General features: G+C 34.9%; 1 protein-coding gene across 17 annotated transcripts in view; it reads left to right on the top strand.

Moving 5' to 3' along the window:
* DLG1 (discs large MAGUK scaffold protein 1) overlaps nt 1-23246 on the top strand; it is a 285716-nt gene that overhangs the window by 182512 nt on the left and 79958 nt on the right. For all 17 annotated transcript variants that reach the window (XM_060010895.1, XM_060010903.1, XM_060010902.1 and 14 more), the window contains 3 exons: nt 536-656; nt 5453-5609; nt 20706-20808. In XM_060010895.1, the coding sequence (XP_059866878.1) occupies nt 536-656; nt 5453-5609; nt 20706-20808 (381 nt within the window). The remainder of the gene's footprint in view (nt 1-535; nt 657-5452; nt 5610-20705; nt 20809-23246) is intronic.

The raw sequence follows: 23246 nt of genomic DNA, 5'->3' as shown, positions 1-23246 counted from the left end.
AGAACCATGGATATGGAGGCCCAACTATAAAGTTATATGTGCATTTTCAATTTTTTGGAGGGTCAGTGCTTCTAACCCCCATGTTGTTCAGGGATCAGCCATATATACTTTCTAAAAACATTAGTCTGCAAAATAACTTCTTAGAAGAATAAGGTTATTGTACTTAAGACTGATTTGGTTCAGTCTTTCCTATGACAGTCTTTTGATTAATCTTGCCTGGATTTCATTGTGCAAATCAGTTACTGTAACTCCAGTTACTGTAAAACTAAACTCCTTTTTAGTTCTGTTTTCTCAGAGAAACCAAATGGAATAAGTTTGCTTTACTGATCTGAATTTCTAAGCTAGTTTTTACCTGGAAACTTGAGCTTCTCTAATTTTTTTACCTAGTAAATAAATTTTCTCTACCAAATTCTATTATATAAATGAGCGAATATGAATTATACATTAATTAACTTTGAAACTGATAATCCACAAATGTGGTACTAAATGGTATGTTTCCTTTTTCAAGTGTTTTTTTACTTACTTTATTTTGAAGCTTCTTCTCAGCCTGTTGATAACCATGTTAGCACATCTTCCTACTTGGGCCAGACACCAGCATCACCAGCCAGATATTCACCTGTTTCGAAAGCAGTGCTTGGAGATGATGAAATTACAAGGTAACGAACTGAATAGTCATCCTTCTTACATAAAGCCAACTATTAGATGGAGTTATAGTTAGCCAACTAGGATAGTCACAATTTTCAGGACTAATTTTATTAACAGGTAATGAACCTAAACCTTATTTTTTTTTATTGGAGGGTTCATTGAAGGGCCATAAGTGTAAAAATATATTAGAGGGCTTCCCTGGTGGCGCAGTGGTTGAGAGTCCGCCTGCCGATGCAGGGGACACGGGTTCGTGCCCCGGTCTGGGAAGATCCCACATGCCGCGGAGTGGCTGGGCCCGTGAGCCATGGCCGCTGAGCCTGCGCGTCCGGAGCCTGTGCTCCGCAACGGGAGAGGCCACAACAGTGAGAGGCCCGTGTACCACAGAAATATATATATATATATTACAAATAAATCACTGCTTTTTTTTAGTGTTGCTACTTATTCTGACACCTAAAATTTACTTCCATCTAACATTACTAACATTACTCACTAACAGTTTTTTAGATTAACTGTCTTTTTTTTTTTTGCGGTACTCGGGCCTCTCACTGTTGTGGCCTCTCCCATTGCGGAGCATAGTCCAGATGCGCAGGCTCAGTGGCCATGGCTCACGGGCCCAGCCGCTCCGTGACATGTGGGATCCTCCCGGACTGGGGCACGAACCCGTGTCCCCTGCACCAGCAGGCAGACTCTCAACCACTGTGCCACGAGGGAAGCCCTAACTGTCTTTTTATTCCCCAAAAAACTCTTTTATCTAAGTGGGAAAAAAAGTGAAAAAATATTTTAGATCTTTTTCACATTATTCAACATAGTAATATGATAATATGTTTGAACAGTTTGCTTTATAGCTTTTGTAGAAGTAAATTATGTAGTAGTATTTCATATTATAGCATTTAATGTTAAAATGTATGACAATTCATGTCATTTTATGTTTTTATTAATTGTATTACTGTTAGCATTATTATTTTTGAACCTTTATAATTATAATTATTCTTTATTTGTTAGACTCCTGACTCTAAGCAGTGATCTCTTAAATGTCAGATAGGGGTGTTTGTCTTTGTCCTCTTCTTCAGGAGTTAGCAATATTGAGAACTTAATTTAATAGGTGCTCAGTAATTGTTTTAGGATGAAAATTACTGGAAAGAATAGTGTTTGTGATTATATGTTTGTGGTGTGAATTCTCAAGGCTGTTAATCTTTAGTCTGTGCTAGTATACTGACATATCATGGTCGTTTTATTGCTGCTGTTATTTTCTAATACTGCTTATTTATAGAAGTAAAGAGGAAGTAGTTAATGGCTTATCTAGTCTTTAATCAGCATATTTTTCAAATTAAAAATATGTCATATTAACATCTTGATTGCTGTTCCCCATCTTTTTTCACTACATATCTGTTGTCTAGAATATTTGTTGGACTCTGTAGTATTACACAACAGGCCTACCTGTTTTCTGTATTCTTCTGTAAAAATCAGGCAGTTGATTATTGAATATGTCTTCCTAAATGGTGAGTGTTTTATCACTCCCTTTTGATCATTATACTCCTTTGCCCAGATAATGAAGTACAGATATCTTTACTTCATATTAGAAGTTCTCCACAATTTAACCCTAAACAATTTTTCAGAGATTATATCGCATTACCAATAAAAAGAGAAAATAAAAGAAATCCCAACATACAAACAGTTAATAATTCTAAAGTTCATTTTTTAACAGCTTTATTGAGATATGATTTACAAACCATACAGTTTACCATTTAAAATGTACAACACAGTGATTTTTAGTATATTACATTATAAATTTTTTAAATTGTGGTAAAATATATATAACATAAAATTTGCTATTGTAACCATTTTCAAATTGCGATTCAGTGGCATTAATTGCATTTATGATGTTTATGACCAACACCACTATCTTTTTCCAAACCCTGTTCAGGACTTCTCTGCTGATCCAGTGATTAAGACTTCACGCTTCCCAGCTGCATAGCACAGGGAGATCAGCTCGGTGCTTTGTGACCACCTGGGAGGGTGGGAGGGAGACGCAGGAGGGAGGAGATATGGGAATATATGTATATCTGATTCACTTTGTTATAAAGCAGAAACTAACACACCATTATAAAGCAATTATACTCCATTAAAGATTTTTTTTTTTTTTTTTTTTTTTCGGTATGTGGGCCTCTCACTGTTGTGACCTCTTCCGTTGCGGAGCACAGGCTCCGGACCCACAGGCTCAGTGGCCACGGCTCACGGGCCCAGCTGCTCCGTGGCATATGGGATCTTCCTGGACCCGGGCAGGAACCTGCGTCCCCTGCATCGGCAGGCGGACTCTCAACCACTGCGCCACCAGGGAAGCCCCTAAAGATGTTTTTTAAAAAAAAAAAAAGACTACGCTTCCAATGCAGGGGGCGTGGGTTTGATCCCTGGTCAGGGAACTAAGATCCCACATGCCGCATGGCGCAGCAAAAGAAAAGAAACAAACCCTTTTCATCACCTCAGACAAACTCTATAACCATTATGCAGTAATTCCACATTTCCCTGTTCTCCCAGCTCCTGGTAGCTTCTAATCTACATTTTTTCTCTCTGAATTTTCATATTCTAAATTGTTCATGTAGTGGAATCTTATAATACTTAACCTGTTGTATCTGGCTTCTTTCACATAGCATAATGATGTTTTCAAGATTCATACATGTTGTAGCATGTATCAGAACTTCATTTCTGGTTATGGCTGAATAACATTTCATTATATGTATGTACAACATTTTGTTTATCCATTCATCTGTTGATGGACACTTGGGTTGTTTCCACCTTTTGGGTATTGTGAATAATGCTGGGATAAACACTGGCATGCACATATCTGCTTGCATACCTGCTTTTAGTTCCTTTAGATACATACCTAGAAGTGGAATTACTGGGTCATATGGTAACTATGTTTAGGTTCATGAGGAACCACCTAACTGTTTTCTGTACCAGCCACCCCGTTTTACATTCCCACCATCAATATATGAGGATTCCAGTTTCTCCACATCTTCAGCAACATTTGTTTTTTCTCTTTTGTTTTGTTTTATAGCCATTGTTATAGGTGAGACGTATTTCATTGTGATGTTGATGCATTTCCCTAGTGCCTAATGATGTTGAGCATCTCTTCAAGTGCTTATGTTATTTGAAAATTCAATTTATTTTCCTCTGGAAATACTATTGGATTTCAGCAGGGTATTTTTTAATTATTATTTGCTAATGCAAAATTATAATTCATACATATATTTTAATGTATTATAGGAACCCTAAACGATGAGTCCACAATCTAACAAGGAAGTAAGACCAGTATAGTGAAACCTGTCTTGTGCCCCTGATCCTACCCTGCTTCTCCTACATTGCCCCACCAAGTTAACTCCTTTCCTGAATTTTGGATTTACTATTCCCTTTTTTCTTTCATATAGGTGTTTATGTATATATTTCCTAAACAACATATTGTTGAATTTTGCCATTTTTGACAAGAAAATACTCAGTATAATTTTGTTAATCCTGTAAGTGAACTGACAAAGCTGATTAATGATGAATACCTATGTATGACTAGAAAACACACCGCTTTAAGTTTTGAGCAGACAAATATTTAAGAAGATTAATTCCACATTATATGGAAGGATCCCTAAAATACAGTTTTTAGAAATATTTACTTCTGTTAAGCCGTTTGTTACCAAAAGCTTTCTGCAGTGTTTTAGAAAAAGCAAATTAAATTTTTAAAATATTTACCAAATATGATACATTCTAATCTCAAATGATATTCTGTGATTCATCATATCTAAAACAGTCAGCTCTTGGAATTTTCATGGTCTTACTGGAAGATGTAAATGGTTTTCACACAATTATGTATAAGTGGCAGCAAATGGGAAATGTTATTAGTGGTAAGATGTGTTCTGATTTCAGAGATTTTAAATTGGGAGTTGGAGGGAACAAAAGAGATGCATCTTAGAGTGGATGAAAAGCAGAGATAGGTAGATGAATTGGAGGGATGTGACTTAAGAAATAAAGATATTTAATTACTTTATATAGAAAGTCTAGAGATGGGCATTTCTAACATTTGTGTAGCAAAACTAGGTCCATGGTATCTCTGGGATTCTGCTGGTTATCTTCATGATTGTGATATGTCCAAATCAGTAACAGGATTTTATAGTTCATTCTTTCGTGTGGGAGTGATTTGGAATAAGGAGGGGAACAAATACGCTTTGTATGGGGACAGAATATGCTTTGTCCTTGTTAGAGTCTTTCTTTGGGAAGTGACAGTAAAATTTCCTGTTATTTCTTAGAGACCAGAATAGGGTCATAGCCTCACCTTAGCAAACAGGAGTGAAATTGCAGTGACTGGCATAAGTTATTCATGATTGATCCGTTTGAGAGTAGAAAGGGGGCCTTCCTACCTTCTCTAAGACAAAGGGATATCTGCCTTTTACAACATGTAAGAAGTAGAGACAGTGACTGCTTCTTAGGCAGTGAAGTGTGTGCAACATCAGCTTTTCATGAGTATTATTTTTTGAGTATGCTCTTTATATCATTATTTTTTAATTTCCACATTTTCTCCTTTTTATTTTAGTTTTATGTTTGTTTCTTTACAAGGATTTTTAGCTTCTATATAAAATTAGGATTTTTCCTTTTAATTTCTAGGCTTGGAAAGAATCTCTTTACCCCAGAGTTTAGAAAACTTTAAATTTCATCTGACTTTTTTTATAATATGGAAATATGATTTATCAGTAGGGAATTCTCATTGACAGAAAGTCAAGTTCTCTATATGTTTTAAGGTATTCAATATTTTTTTAATTTTCAGGGAACCTAGAAAAGTTGTTCTTCATCGTGGTTCAACAGGCCTTGGTTTCAACATTGTAGGAGGTGAAGATGGAGAAGGAATATTTATTTCCTTTATTTTGGCTGGCGGACCTGCTGATCTTAGTGGAGAGCTCAGGAAAGGAGATCGTATTATATCGGTAGGATATGTTAATCAAAATAATGTTTTTATTATTTTAACTATGACCTGTTAATTATTAAACCTTTTGTTTTTTATATTCTAAAGTTATGGGAGGTATTTTGGCTATCTTCTTCTAACATTTTACAACTTAATTGTAGAATTACAGTGTTGACCGGGAACATGTTCTGTATGATAGATTTTCTTTTGGTATTTGACTTACTTATAAGAGATCAGTCTTTATGAATGTGCTTGAAGGAAGTATGTATTCTCTATTTGTTGACTGCAAGGTTTTCTGTACGTCTGTTAACTCATCCTTGTTACTTGCATAGTTCATATCTTCTTTATACTTCAATCTGTTATCGCCTTATCTGTTTTTTTTTTTGTTTTTTTTGTTTTTTTGTGGTACGCGGGCCTCTCACTGTTGTGGTCTCTCCTGTCGCGGAGCACAGGCTCCAGACGCGCAGGCTCAGCAGCCATGGCTCACGGGCCCAGCCGCTCCGCAGCATGTGGGATCTTCCCGGACCGGGGCACGAACCCGTGTCCCCTGCATCGGCAGGCGGACTCTCAACCACTGCGCCACCAGGGAAGCCCAACCTTATCTGTTATTAAAGGAGACCTTTTAAGTTTATCGGAATGGTGGGTTTAACAGTTTTTCCTGGCAGCAATTATTTTCCTTATATCTTTGAAACTATGTTACTATGTGCATCTAATTTTAGAATCAGCATTCCTTCCTGGTGAGTTGAAATTTTTTACCATTAGGTTATGATCCTCTTTACTTGTAATAATGGTTTTTACCCTAGAAGCTATAATGCCTGATATTACTGTGGCTATGCTGACTTTTTTGCTTGATATTTGCCTCATCTTTTCTCCATTTTTTACTTTCAGTTTGTGTCTGTGCTTATGTGGCTATTACCCATACAATTTTAGACTAAAACCTTATCAGTAATTCAGCTGTTCTCCCAAATGACTCAGATTTGGGGAAACCTTAATTATAATGGGGCTGTTTCTAGTATTTTACTTCTGTTTCATTTATATATCCCTCAAACTTAGTCATTTTTCTTTTTGTTTATGAACAGCTAATCCAAGTGTTCTACAATTTTTTGTTCATCATCCTTTCTTGTATCTTACTTCTTATGTGTTTCTCAGCAAGTCACTACCAGCATTGGGACTGGATTCATAGTATAGGACTATCTTGATCACTGTAGAAAATTTAGCTTTTCTAGCTCCCATCCTCATGCTAATAGAACTCCTTAGTTATTTCATAAAGCAAAAATGTCCCTCAAATATCCAAATGCACCTTAGTGGGAGCTCTTAGATTGTTCTTTTAGCAGTGATTTCTTGATAGTAATTACTCTTAGCGTTTACCTGGAACTGTTTTTAATTTGCCCTCACTTATAAATTTAGTCTAGAAGTGTATGTTGACAAGTGTTGTCTCTCAATACTATGAACATATTACTTTATACTATCTGTCTTCTTTCGTTGTTGTTTAACAAAAAAGATCACTCTTTGTTGTTTGTAGGTGATTTCTTTTTTTTTTACTGATTGCTTTTAAGTCTCTTAGTCTTTGGTACACTGCAGTTTTACTAAAATGTGTCTGTGTCTAGCATTTTATTTATTCTATCTGGAATTCATTATGCTTGCTGAATCAGAGGAGTCCTGTCTCATCAATTCTGGAATCTTTTAAATTTTGCCTTTCCCACATTTTGTGTATTCTGTCCTTCTTGAACTCCTATGAGAGAGGACATTACCATTCTGTTCTCCATGTCTTTTAATCCCAATTTCATATTTATCAACTCTATCTCCTTGTACTTAATTTCAGTCAGATCTGTTTTCTAGCTCATAAATTTTCTTCATCTGTGTCTAATCTGCTTTTTAGGCTAAAACTAACTTTTTCATTTCAAAGTACCATTTTCTTTCTAGAAGTTCTTTCTAATTCTTTTTCAAATCTTCCTTGGTGGTTTTGCGGGAGTCTTGATTAAAGTTTCTTATGTTCTTTTAGGTTTTTCTTTTAAACCTATTTATCTTACACAGGCATACCTTGAAGATATTGCAGGTTCAGTTCCAGACCACCACCAAAACAGATATTACGATAAAGCAAGTCAAACAAATATTTTGGTTTCCCAGTACATGTAAAACTTATAATTATACTATATTGTAGTTTATTAGATTAGCATTATATCTTAAAAAACAATGTCCATACCTTAATTTTAAAAATACTTTATTGCTAAAAAATGCTAACCATCATCTGAGCCTACAGAAAGTCATACTCTTTTTGCTGGTGGAGAGTTTGAAATATTGCAAGAATTATTAAAATGTGACAGAGACACGAAGTGAGCAAATGCTGTTGGAAAAATGGCACCAATAGACTTGCTCAAAGCAGGGTTGCCACAAACCTTCAATTTGTAAAAAATGCAAAGTACAATAAAGTGAAGCACAGTAAAATGAGATAAGCTTGTATTCTATAAATAATAGTTCTGTTTTCTGAAGTTTGTAGGTATCTAATACATGTTACTTTATGGTGACTTACAGTACATTGTTTTCGTATGTTCTGAATTTTTCATTGTGAACTTAATGTCAGTAGTACTTTATGTACTTCACATGTGGGTATTCAGTGCTGCCTGAATTGGGGAGTGGTATTCTTTGAAAAATATCTTAAGTCGATTGTGGTAGACTTGGGAGCATCATTCTTATCATCATTTTTCCATTGAGAAAACTGAAGTTTAAAGGGTGATTTGCTCATAGTAGCTAATAAAACCTAATAAGTGGTATAGGCAGGATTTACCTTAACCACTATATTATGCTACGTCATTTTGTTTTTAATTAAAAATTTAAGTAATGCTTTCTGAAATTTTGGGATCTGAGATATAGGGATAAAACCTATATCCTGGGTCAGCAATGCTATTCAGTATTGATAACTATTTTAAATCATTTTTTCAATATAAAGTAAAGAAAATCAGAAAGTACTCTTCAAACTGAAGATACATGTGGCTGGAACATGATAGGAAAAGCATTCCAAAAATTGGATCTTTTATTGCAGTTTTCAGATTGCAGTCCCTCTTGCCACCTGATCCTTCCCTGCATATACTTAGACATATCATCATATTCCTGCAGCCTACCTTTTTGAGGATTCTTTATAGTTCAAGATAGACTGAGTCTAAGACAGAAAGAAGGTGGCTAATCATTTACAAAAGTAGAGCTCTTTCTGGTTTTAGCTGTTCTGAGATATTGGTATAACTAACTGATATTTGAATGAAAGTCTTGGGAATTTGAGTCTTCAAATAAGCTATGGTACTTTGTTAAGGATTATAGTACTACAATTTTAGAAAATAAAGGAAATTATTAATATGCAGTGCAAGTAAATGAAAATTGTACCCATATGCTTCAGGCTACAGCAACTAAAATAGCATAGTACCACCCCAAAATAGTGATTATTGGAACAGAACTGTGAAGCAGAAATACACCTTAGTTACAATGTTAGAATGTTGAGGGCCTTAAGAGACCATCACTCTTAACCATAACAACCCAAACCATCTGGATAAGTTTAGAAAAACTAAACTCATCAGAGAACTGAGGATTCAAAGTGACCTAAGTAAAGTAACTTCCAGATAGTAACTAGCCCTACATAGAAGAGAAGACACCCATGGCAGCTGCTCCTTGGAAGAGCGGTGGGAGAAAGAGAAGGGTTAGACGGGGATAGCGAGGAACCAACCAAACTTTACCCCAACATGTAATGGCCTCAGTGGACTGGTGAAACTGATAAAAAATTCTGGGAAGCCGCAGAGCAAGTCCTTACCTACCTGCCAACTCTTTTCCATGGGTCTTCACTAAGACCTCAGAGCTTGTAAACCGAAGGTTGTGAAACAACAGGGAATTAAGAAAAAGTTATTACTGAGTCATACAGAGCATCCCAAAATACAAGGCACCTGCCAGTAAATAGGGGACCTTGAGCAGAAGATCTGTGAAAACTAATCTCAGCAACTCCGTACTTTGAGCTGCTCAGGGATGAGAGTGGGGCAAGAAAGCTGAGAAAAAGCCCTCTGAGGCAGTGTGGACAGAGATACCTCCAAGAAATAGCAAGCCTGGGACAGGTCTAGAGAGCAAAGAAAACTTACCAGCAACCTCAGAAGCTGGCAGCAGGGTTATAAAGGTGTTTGTGTGTGTGTGTGTGTGTGTGTGTGTGTGTGTGTGTGTGTGTGTGTAATGAGATGAGATCTTTACACCAGTAAAGGGAATTTTACCAGTGCTCATAGCCTAAGCACCTCAGAAAGAAAAGTCTTAATTCTGCTCTCAAAACATTTGAAACTAAACTTAAAGCTACAACAAAATCCAGTAGCAGCTCAACTATAGATCATATAGATACAGCTGCCCCACTCTAGTGGCCTGGCACAAGGATTATTCCCAATTCTGGAATTAAATATTATTTATTTTTTATTTCAACCTCTACTGTTATTTTATCCAAAGTGTCTACTTTATAATTAAAAATTACAAAACATGCAAAAAAGAAAGAAAAGCTGGTTGTCAAGACAAAACAGTATAAGTAACTTGAGAAAAAGCTCAGATGTTGGATTTATCAAACAGGTATTTTAAAATAAGATAAAATGATGATGATAAAAATACTAAAGGATATAGGAGTAAAGGTAGACAATATGGATGATAAGATGGGAGAATTTCAGCAAAGATATAGAACATATGAAAAATGAGTCACATGGAATTGCTAGAAATTTTTTTTTTAACTATCACAAGTGAAAATTTTGTCTGAAAGGCATAACAGCACACTGGAATCTGAAGAGGGAAGAATCAGTGAATTTGAACATAGGTCAAAGAAAATTTCCAAACTGAAACGTAAATCAGGAGGGGTGGAGGGAAAATCAGGGAAAAAAAGTAGACCAGAGCATCCAAGGTCTATGGAAGTAAAGAGGAGATGTCAGACAATAAAGAGGAGACAGAATCTTTGAAGACATAATGACAAAGAACTTTCAAAAACTGATGAAAGATATCAACCCACAGATCTGTGAAGCATAGCAAAGCCAAGGCAGAATACATGCAAAGGAAACCAGACCTAGATACATTGTAAAGTGCTAGAAAGCTATGCTAAAGAGCACATGTTAAAAGTAAACATAGAAACACATTACATATATAGGAACAGTACAAATGACAGCTGGATTCTCACTGGAAATATTAGAAGACATAAAGGAATGGAACAGTATCTTTAAAGTGGTGAAAGAAAAAACCTTCAACCTAGAATCCTATATCTCCTGAAATTAGTCATCAGAAATGAAGTTGAAATAAAGACATTTTCAAACAGACAGTATATCTTAGAGAAGTTGTTCTTGACAGACCTACAAGATATACTAGAAGAAATTGTTCTGGTTAAAGAGAAATTATATCAGATGGAACCTAAATCTGCAGACAGGAAATAAGAATAACAGAAGGGGTAAATACCTGGATAAGTATAAAAGGTACATTTTTTAGGAAATAATTTTACATGTTTCATTATAAGATGATTGGCTCTTTAAAACAAAATAACTCCATCGTATTGTGTGAGTTATGGCATATGTAGAAGTAAGATATAAGGCCACCAAAGCACAAATAGAAAGGGGGAGGATGGTTCTTATACAGTTTGAGAAGTGGTGTAAAATTAATTGAAAGTAGCCTGTGATAATTTATACTTGCATGTTATAATCTCTAGAGGAAACACTAAAAATACTCCAAAAGGGTATAGTTTATGTAAGTCAATACAGGAAATAAAATGAAATATGAAAAAATACATGCTTCCTCCAAACAAAGGTAGGAAAGGAAGAAAAGACAAGGTAGAAAAAAGCAGTGCCAAGGTGTGAGGTTAAAATGCAACTATATTAATATCTACATTATAGTTAGCACTTTAAGATGCAGAAACTGTCAGCTTGGTTCAAAAAAACCAAGACCCAAATATAGACCCTTTGTCAGAAATTCACTTTAAATATAAAGATTCATATGTTGTAAGTAAAAGAGTAGAAGAAATTATGCTATATAAACAACATATGAAAGATGGTGTGACTATATTCATATGAGACAAAATAGACTTCAAGGCAAATGGTGTTATTACTGAGAGATTTTATATAATGAAAGCATCATTTCTTCAAGAAGACATAACAGCCCTCATTGTGCATGTACCTAGTAATCCTTTCAAAGCACATAAAGCAAAAATTCCCAGAATTAAGAGAGAAATGGACAAATCTACAGAGTTGGGGATTTAAACACCCTCTTCTATAACTGGTAGAATAAGTAGAGAAGAGAAGAAAATAACTTTAGCCTTACCACTCATCATCTATAAAAATTAACTTGAAATGGATTGTAGAACTAAACTTCTAGTAAAAAACATACAAGAAAATCTTAGTGAACTTGGATTAGTCAAAGATTTCTTAAATGGTACCAAGGGACCAAGTCAGTCCAGTGGTGAAAGGAAAGTCTTTTTAATAAATGCTGAAACAGCTGGATATCTTTATGGAAAAATACAAATTTCAACTCAGTCTTACTCCAGATATAAAAATTAACTCTAGATGATTATAAATCTTATAAATCTAAGTGTGAAGCCCAGAGCCATAATCCTCCTGGAAGAAAACATAGAAGGATATCTTTGCAACCCTGAGGTAGGCGACAGTTTCTTGGACAAGATATGTTAAACACTAACCATAAAAAAATGTGCCATTAAGAAACCAAATAGGCAAGCTATACAATGGGAAAAAATATTCCCAGTACATATATCTCACAAAAAACTTATATCCAGAATATATAAACATCTCCCACAAAGCAGCAGTGAAAGGTGAGTAACTCAATTTAAAAATGAGGGGAGATTTCCCTGGTGGCGCAGTGGTTAAGAATCCACCTGCCAATGCAGGGGACACAGGTTCAATCCCTGGTCCGGGAAGCTCCCACACGCCACGCCGCAAAGCAACTAAGCCCATGCACCACAACTACTGATCCTGTGCTGTGTAGCCTGCGAGCCACGACTACTGAGTCTGTGTGCCACAACTACTGAAGCCCACATGCCCTAGAGCCCACACACCGCAACTATGAAGCCCGTGCCCTCTAGGGCCCGCGTGTCGCAACTGCTGAGCCCACGTGCTGCAACTGCTGAAGCCCACACAGCTGGAGCCTGTGCTCTGCAACCAGAGAAGCCATCGCAGTAAGAAGACCGTGCACCACAACAAAGAGTAACCCCTACTCGCTGCAACTAGAGAAAACCCACGTGCAGCAATGAAAACCCAACGCAGCCAAAATAATAATACTAATAAATAAATGAGCAAAAGACTTAAACAGATATTTCACAAAACAAGGTGTTATCAGTGGCTTATAAACACATGAAAATTTACTTAACATTAGGCATCAGGGCAATGCAAAAAACACAATGAATAAGCAAAACAGGGTTAGAGGAATTTTGGTGGGAGCAATGTCACTTTTTTACATCTTGATTGTGGCGGTGGCTATACAACATACACAGTTGTCAACACTCTTACCTGTAAACTAAAAATGATTACTCTATTGAATGTAAATTATGCCTAAGTAAAAACATTTTTAAAGCCATAGTGAAATACCATATCCTATCCAGTTGAATGGCTAAAGAAAAAATAATGATGACAACAAACATTAGAGAGGATGTGGAGCAGTTATAACTCTTATTCTTTACTGGTGGGCATGTAAAACTACACAACCACTACAAGAACTTTTGGGGAAGTTTTAAAGAAATTATACATACACCTAACCTTATCACCCAGATTTTATCCAAGAAATCTTATGTTTACACTATAACAGGAGTGTTCATAATAGCCTATCCATAATAAAACTCAAACAGCATGGATGACATTAAAACACATCGTGTTGAGTAAAACAGAACACACCACAAAAATACATACTGTATGATTCTAATTATAATCATGTGCAGGCAACACTAACTTGTATTGATAAGTCAGAACGTGGTTGCCGCTAATTGTCCTATTATAAAAGAGGCATAATGGAGATTTCTGGGTTGGTTGATGGAAAAGGTATGTTTGGGGTTTTAGTTTCATGGGCATATACAGTTGTCAAAAATCCTTCCAACTGAACTGTTTAAATTTGTACATTTTGTTGCTTGTAAGTTATACTGTAATTTAAGTTTTAAAAATAATTTACAGTATAAGGGCAAATTAGTGATAAGGAGTGAATTTTTAAAAAATAAATGTTGGAGAAATTAGCTAGTTGCTTAGTGGAATAAAATTAGCTTAGAGCCTCACTTCACACCTTGTGTCAAAATTAATTCTCAGTTGGCTTAGAGGTATGTGTGAAAAACTCAAAACAAAAATATATGTTTTTTAAATTGTCCATGTGGGACCTCTTTATGTGGGTTACTGTCACACTGCTAGAATATGTTACTCTGACGAACACAACGTGGTTCACCCAGAACTTTCCCAATTTTAGCACTGAAAGCCCCATGTCTGGAAACCCCTTTAGGCTAAGTTTTAAAACTGAAAGACCCAGACCCTCCCAACCAGTTGCTTGCCCTAATGTTACTGTAAGTTAAATTCAGCCTTCTGTTTGTCAGTATACATCCATTATCTTAAATATTTTAATGGTTACTAAGCTGCTCTAGGGAAATACACTGAGAAGCAATAGGAAAGACCTTAGGAACAAGAGAAAAACATGAGAAAAGATATTCTAAAATAAAACCCAGAAACACTTATTTAAGTACCTCTTTACACAAAATTTAGCTATTTTCAGTCTTCAGCTTGTATCAGGATTACTTCAAGGCGTTATTAAAAAACAGATTCCTAGATTCCATCCCCAAAGTTTCTGATTCAGTATGACTTGGATAGGATCTGAAAATTTATATTTCTTACAAGTTTCCATGAGATACTGATGTTGCTGCTCCTGGGACCAAACCTTGTGAACCACTGTTCTAAAGACATCCCTGTTATTGATGTTCTTAATGATAACCCACATTACTGAGAAAAGCATAAATATTTGGGAAGGCAGGGAAATAAATAATAATTTTTATAAAATATTCCCTTTGATATATTTAATTTTGTTGAAGAAAGAAGCTTTTTAAGTCAAGATTTATTATTGTACAGATGTTGGACAGTGCATTTTTCACTATGGTATAAATGGAAATATTACTGTTATTTCCAGTGATGACAAGCATAGGGCAGGATATAGTTGATCTTCCCTGAAAATTTAGAAACATGGAAAGTGACCCAAGAGAGTTCAACAGAAATTCTCTCCTTCATAAAAACAGTGAGAAAAGTGGCCAAAATTGTTTTTAGAATAAACTTTTTCAGAACTCTGGAAATTAACCAAAGACTGACAGCCATTCAGGAAGTGTTTACTCAAAAAAAAAAAAAAATTGCTGAATCTCTGTAAGAATGAGCTTTGTAGAATTTTAATTTGCCTAAGTCCCATCCCTGGCTCTCTATCACCACATTAGCCTTGAAAAATAGCCCACCTTTTCAGTGAGAACCAGTGGCCCAACAGCCACTAGAGAGAGCAAAATGGTGGTAGAATGTTCAGAGCTTCTTTTCCAAAGAACTGTCATAATTTGACCTGTCTGGTGGGTTCTTGGAACATCCTATTTGAAATGTTCCCTGTATTTGACCTGATTCAAAGCTCCACCAGTGCAAAAGCCTTTTCCCTTGGGGTAATTGCAAAAACAATTACAGGCATATTATGGCTGCCTGAGACATTGGTAACAGTTGGGGCAAACAGTAGACTAATCAAAAACTTAAAAGGAAAAGCTAGGGAGTGAACTCTCCATGGGACCTTTGAAAAGCTCTTATACTTTGGAATCTAGGAGGACACATGCATGGTCTTGGGTTGTGTGCCTGCTCAGGAAAGACCTGAAAAGGCCCTAAACTCTCACCTCTGGCTGACCATGAGACTCTGTGCAAGAAGGAAGTGAAGATTAAGGCAGAATCATCAGTTGCCTAGCTGATTGTTGAAGGCATTACCCAACATGTGCACATTTAATGAAGTCTCTGTCCAGTCATTAACTGACCACTCTGCTAATCAGGCAGACACTTCACTGGCACATACAACAAAGAATACAAGCCTTACAGAATTCAGAAAAGTCACCAAACAACTACTATAACAAACAGCAGTAATATCAAGCCCTGGGTAGGAGGACAGATCTTATACCCAGAATTGCTACTTTATATTATTTTAAATGTCCGGTTTTCAGTAAAAAATTGAGACATGCAGCAAAACAAGAAAATATACCCAGGGGAAAAGCAATCAGTAGAAACCGTAAGGAAGCCCAACACTATACTACTAGACAAAGATTTTAAATCAGATATTTTAAATATACTCTAAGAACTAAAGGAAACCATGTCTAAAGAATGTAAGGAAAGTATAGGAACAATAACGCACCAAGTAGAGTATGTCAATAAAGAGATTTCTTTTATGAAAAAGAAACAAACAAATTCTGGTGTTGAAGAGTACAATAACTGAAATGAAGGGAAAAAAAAATCCTCTAGACAAGTTCAACAGCAGATTTGACCTGGCAAAAGAAAAAAATCCACCAACTTGAAGATATGTCCGTTAAGACTACCCAGGCTGAAGAACAGAAAGAAAAAAGAATTAAGAAAAATTGTCAGAGGCTCAAAGACCTGTGGGGATACCATCAAGTGTACCAATGTATGTATAATGAAGTCAGAATGACAAGAGAGAGAGAAAGAGGCAGAAAGAATATTTGAATAAATAATGGCAAAAAACTTCCCAAATTTAATGTACACATCTGAGAAGCTCAGTGAACTACAAGTAGAATAAACTTGAAGAGATCCACACCACAGATAAATCATAATCAAATATCAAAAAACAAAGGGAGAATCCTGAAAGCAAAGAAAAATCACTGATTACAGGGAATCCTCAGTAAGATTAACAGTTGATTTCTTGTCAGAATCATGGAGGCCAGAAGGCAATTCTGAAAGAAAAAAGCCATTGTCCCAGGTTTCTATACCCAGTCAAACTATCCTTCAGAAACGAAGGACAGATCTGAGTCCCAGGTAAACAAAAGCTAAGGAAGTTATTAATCTCCTTAACTTCTCTTATAGACAGTAAACCTGCCCTACAAGGAGTACTAAAGAGCATCTCATCCCTCAGACCAGAAAGAAAGGACATTAGAGAGTAGCCCAAATCCATATGAAGAAGTAAAGAGCACTGTTAAAAGTAACTATATAGGTAAATGTAAAACAGCATAAGTGCATTTTTTGTTTGTAACTCTTTTTTTTCTCCTTTATAATTTAAACAACAACTAAATAAAGCAATAATTTTAAATCTGTGTTGATGGGCACACACATACTGTATAAAGATGTAATTTATATGACAGTAGTATCACAGGGAGTATAGAGGGCACAGAATTATAAGAGCAGAGTTTTTATATACTATTGAAACTAAGTTGGTGTTAATTCAGAGTAAATGGTTATAAAATGTTAATTATGATCTAGAGAAACCACTAAGCAAATAACTCAAAATATATATAATTTTTTAAAGGGTATTAAGATAGTACAGTGGAAAATACCTATTTTACAAAAGAAGTTAGTAATGGAGGAATAGAGGAACAAAAAAGACAAGGTGTGAAGAAAACAAATAGCAAAATGGATGGCATAAATCTTTTTTTTTCGATACATTACATTGAAGGTAAATGGGTTAAATACTCCAACTAAAAGACAGATATTGACAGGGTAGATTTAAAAAGATCAAATTATATACTTTCTACAACAGACACACTTTAGATTCAATCTTCGTTGAAAGTAAAAGGTTGAAAAAGATATGCTATGCAAACAGAAACCAAGAAACACATAAAATGGCTATACAAGTATCAAACAAAGACTTTAGGAAAAAAATTATTTCTCAAAATCTAAGGACATTTTATAATATATGTGTTATATAGATTATGTGTGATATATAGTTATACATATTGTGTAATTGTTGATAAATTTCTAGAAAGACATAAACATTTGAAACTGACTCAAGAAGAAATGGAAACTATAACTGTAGACCTGTAACAATTAAGGAGATTGATAATCAAAACTTCCCACAAAGGAAAAAACCCAGGACCAGATGGCCTCACTAGTGCAATCTATAGAACGTTTAAAGAAGAATTAGCACCATTCACAAACTCTTCCCCCAAAAGGGAATAGGTGTGAAGAACACTTCCCAACTCATTCTACAAGGCCAATATTATTCTTATATCAAACCAAACAAAGACATCACAAGAAAACTACAATATCCCTTATGAATTTATATGTAAAAATCCTCAACAAAATAGCCATGTGGATTCAGCAGCATAAAAAAAGGATTGTACACCAGCATTAAAAAAGGATTATACCCCATAACCAAGTGGAATTTGTCCAAGGAATGCATAGTTGGTTCAACACAGGGATAACCAAAGTAAAACACCGTGTTAATAGAGTTAAGGATATAAGCCACATGACCATCTCAACAGAAAAAGCTCCTGTCAAAAACCAACAGCTTGCATCATAAAAGCACCAAACAAATTAGGAATAGTAGAGAACTTCCTCAACCTGATAAAAGATGTCTATGAAAAACACTGGAAGGTTTCCCTGTGAGATCAGAAACAAGACAGAGGTGTCCACTCATGCCACTTTTATTCAACATTGTGCTGGAGTTTCTAGATTGGGCAGTTAGGCAAGAAAAAGAAATAAAAGCTTTCTAGATTAAAAAGGAAGAAGGAAAATTATCTCTTATTTGCAGATGCCATGATCTTATATATAGAAAATCTTAGGAAATGCAAAAAAACTATCAGAGATAATAACCAAGCTCAGCAAGTTTGCAGGACAGAGAATCACTATACAAGAAACAGTTGTGTTTCTAATATACCAGAGTTGAACAACCTGAAAGTGAAATTAAGAAAATAATTTTATTTATAGTAGTATCAAAAAGAATAAATTTAACAAAGTGGATAAACAAAATATGGAATATCCATCCAATGGGGTATATGATTCAGCCATAATAAGTAACAAAGTACTAAAACAGGCTAAAACAAGGATGAACCATGAAAACAAGCTAAGTGAAGAAGGCAAACACAAATAGCCACATATTGTAATATTCCTTTTATATAAAATGTACAGAACAGACAAATCCTTAGAGTTAGAAAGAAGAATAGTGGTTGCCAGGGTCTAAGGGGAGAGGGAAGGGGGGAATGAATGCTAATGGGTAGTGGGTTTTTGGCGAGTGGGGGCTGATGAAAATGTTTTGGAATTAAAGCATGGTGATGGTTGCACATGCTTGTGAATGTACTGAAAAACACAAATTGTACACTTTAAAAGTTTGGATTTTATATAAATTGTATCTCCATAAAAAAGTGACCCTAAATCTGTTTACATGATATGTTTCTCAGTACCAGGATTTCTTCTAAAATATCCTTGATAATGTATTCCATTAAAATGTTTGGCGTTATTTAGGAACATTTTTAATTTGTAGTCTTGTTAACAAATTATTCTCCTTTGAATCTATGTAGGTTGTTCTCAGATCTTTTCTGTAGTAAAGGGATCCAGTGCTTAGGAATAATTCATTAAAAATTGTGATCTTTTCTAAAATAATCTATGAAAGTTTGTCTACCTTTTATATTCTCTAATTTTTTCTGCTAGAAATTAGGATTTTCTTTATGTTCAATATAGAACTATTTATACATTGTGTTCAGTTATTCTCTAATAAGATATTAAGCTAGAGATATTCTCTAATAAAACCACATTATGTTACACCTGTTTAGATTAAGGTTTTTGGATCTTCATTTTCATTTAAGAGGTGTCTGTACATTTTAACTTAGTTACATAGTAATATCCTTTATAGATAATGTAAAACATCAGGCCTTTAAATGTTTTACATTAAACATTAAAAATGTTCTTTTATGTAAATTTTATGATCCCAGGAATTTCTGGGCTATAGTCAAATTTTCCAAAATTGGTATGTAATGTTTAACAGGTCTTAGATTAGACATCAATGAAGCAGGCTGTCATACTAAAATTGTGTGACAGTTCTTCTTTCCAAAAATATTCAGTAAAGGTCCCAAACATTGCTGTATTTTTTTTTTTTTTTTTTTGCGCGGTATGCAGGCCTCTCACTGCTGTGGCCCCTCCCGTTGTGGAGCACAGGCTCAGTGGCCATGGCTCACGGGCCCAGCCGCTCCACGGCATGTGGGATCTTCCCAGACCGGGGCACAAACCCGTGTCCCCTGCATCGGCAGGCGGACTCTCAACCACTGTGCTACCAGGGAAGCCCCCATTGCTGTATTTTATTCATTCATGGTTCTTAGGGAAAAAAGCCAACTTAAATATTTAAAGTTAATTACATTTAAGTTTAATGCTCACATTAATGTCCTATTAAGTTTTTCTTGTAGTGGAAAAGGTTCAGTCTCTAAAGATAGTGTACCTTGCAGCGTACTAGGTGCTGGCAGCCTTTCAGAAATAAGAATGAAGTTGCCTATTCTTCTAGAGTGGGATTGATCACCTCATTAATTATTTTACCCAAGGAAGGTCCCTGTTTAAAAAAAAAGTCTTCTTGCTCATTTAATAACATTTACTGTGTTTAAATGTCAGTCCGTGAAATCTGAGCTATTTTAATACTTAAAGTAATTGCTTTCCTGTTACTCCAAAAGAATGGAAGCTTTAGTTTGGGAAAGGAAGGAAGAGAATTGAAACTGAGATGAGTAATAGTGAAAATGTGGCAGGAGTTGAAAGTATGCTGTAAACAAAATGAATTTCCCTCTCATTGCCTGAGTTACTGGTGAAATGAAATGTACAAAATGATGACACTTGCTGATTTTTCAAGTTGTCAAATTAAGGTACATTTCTCAAGAGATTGGTAGACAACCTTCTGGAACACTCAGGGGAAAGTGTTTTGCATTTGTTCACTTGACAAAGTGAAAAAATGAATATTTTAAGTGAATAAAATTGTTTTGATTGACTATACAATCTATTTTTGTTCTACTGTATAACATTTTTAGTAAATCAGAACAAGAAAATATTTTAGTGATAAAGTAATTTCAAGTAATTTTTTTTAATCTATGCCTACTCAAAGAATAGGCTATTGTGATTTCTAATCAGTGTGATGATTTTCTTTCGAATTTAATATGTGGTTTGATTTACAGGTAAACAGTGTTGACCTCAGAACTGCCAGCCATGAGCAGGCAGCAGCTGCTTTAAAAAATGCTGGCCAAGCTGTCACAATTGTTGCACAATATCGACCTGAAGGTAATAAATTCTTGTTGTCTGTATTTATTTTTTATTTCAGTTTTTAGAAGTCTTCCTCTTAATAATGTTTAACTTCCCAAGCTTAACTTTCTTTTTATATTTTTGTCTGATTTATTAATGTTATTTGTTTAGTTTGAACTTAATTCACTCTCCAAAGAGTTTTTAATAGAATGTAGGAACTTGTATCTGCCAACTCTTTGAATATTTCTCTATTATTTGGATTAATTTTCAGGAGTTTATCTTTTTAAATGTGTCATCTCACCAAACACATACCTTTAAGTATACCTTTGACTAACTCAGTGGTTGAAAAGCAAAGATAGTAATTTTGCCAAAGAAAATTAGGTTATTTCAGTATTTTTTGACCTTTGAATTAGGTTATATTTATTAATAACAGGGTTTAAGATATGTTTCTAATAGCCTTTATTGTTACTTAAAGAGAAAGAATGTAAGTTTGAGATATGATATTTTTCTAAATAGTGAGGTATCATGGACTTGACCTTACCGAGTTCCTACTGGGAGAAGGTGATAATGGAAAGTTTGAGGTCATATTAAACATACATAAAATTCTAGTTTACATCAACATAACCACTTCAGTAAAACCTAGGTGGAATTTAAAAAGCTTAAACACCCAAAAGAATACATAACACACTATTTAATGTTCATAAACAAGGTGAAGAAGGAAAGAATGATATGAGTAAAGGAGCCAGGTGAATCATTCTATGATTTAGCAGCTGTTACATGTATTATTCTTTTCTTGGAGTGGAATTTATTTCTGTAACAAAACCTAATATGTGTTTTACCTGATCAAAGTAGTATGTTGGGCATTGCTTGCTATTTCATAATATTTCTTATAAACCTCAGCATTCTAGGTTCAGTAACTGAACAAGAATAAATTCATTTATGTAAGGGGTAAGTTCCAAATAAATCACATTAATAAGCAAATAGGGATTAATATATGAAGTCAGAATGCTAATTCATTAATTTTTGTGAGAAACAAAACTACCAGTGGGACTACACATGCTTTTATCTTCTGGCCAACACATTCTTGCCCAATAGGCATATTATACAGAAACAAAGTATAATCAGTGCTTGCTTAGTATTATAGAAAGCCTCTTATTTATATGTTTATGAGAAATATAGACTATTTAGGTATGATTAAGGGTAAGTCAATATCTGCTCCTTGACCTCCCCAGAAAACACACAAAAGCAACAAGGAAAATAAACACATATTTCTACCCATAAAGCTTCACTTCACATTAAGCAAAACTAAGAAGACAGGTGTAATACCTAGACAACAAAATACAGGCAAAGGCTGCTTAAGCAGGTTAAGATCTGGCAAAAGCTACATGTAAAGAAGGGAAGAGTAAAAGCATGGAATGTTGAGAATGCTCAGTGGTAGCAGAACATAGAATATGACAGAAAATTGTACTTCCTAAAGGTGGGGGGCTTGTTTTTGAAGTATAAAAACATTATCCCTTGTTTATGGCAGGCCACATAAAATTGTGAGTGAGCAAACTAGAGCGGAAGCCATCCTTGATGTGGTTTTGTTTAAAGGAAGTATTTGGTTAAAACAGTCTGTCAGATTATCTGATGCTATCAAGGCAGTCTTTTGGTTTTAAAGGCTGTAAAAATAACCTGTGCTTCCATCCCCACCCTGCACCCCAAACTTTCTGGTCCAGCCAACTCATTCAGTAATAAGCAATTTAAAAGGAGCTAGCCTGGCATTCATACAAAGATATTAATAAGGAGACATGGAAACAAAAAGCAAAGCTTAGCAAGAGATAAAAGTTGTCACAAACATGCATTTACACACACACAAAAAAAATTGGCACGTAGCAGATGAAACTTTGATTTTAATGTTCTTAAACAATTTATGCATTCACTTCTTTGAAAGAAGACCAGTAGATATGTAAAGAACTGTAGGAAGAGATGGCTTAACAACCAGAAGAGTTTAATTTTGAGCTAGCAGAACCCAGGAAAGAAGAAGAAAGCAAACCAATTTCTTAAATTGGAACACAAAGTCAAAGAGACACTGCAGAACAATCAATAGGGGACATAAAGGATACAATAGGAAAAGTAAACAAAATGAAATAGAAATGAAGAGAATTTTTAAAGGTTAGAGAGAAAAGACAGGCAATTATATATATATATTATATATATATATATATATACTTTCATATATATATACACACACACAGGATATACTTAATTAGACTTTCTGGAAAAAGTAAATTTTTTTAAAAGAAAAGAATAAATGCTTGCAATTATAATTCATTCAAGAAAACTTTACTAGATTAAAAAGAAGTAACTTTACATTGAAAAGACACAGCATGATAAAAAATTAACTCAGAATGGTCAAAATTCAGACATATTCTGGTTAATTTTTATCAAGAAAGAATCGTCTGGAGTATTGGTTCAAGATGGCAGAGTAGAAGGAC

This window comes from Delphinus delphis, chromosome 4, assembly GCF_949987515.2.
Source record: "Delphinus delphis chromosome 4, mDelDel1.2, whole genome shotgun sequence".
In the NCBI taxonomy this organism is placed as follows: domain Eukaryota; kingdom Metazoa; phylum Chordata; class Mammalia; order Artiodactyla; family Delphinidae; genus Delphinus; species Delphinus delphis.
The sequence above is the reverse complement of the archived record's forward strand: the minus strand, read 5'-3'. Positions and strand labels throughout refer to the sequence as shown.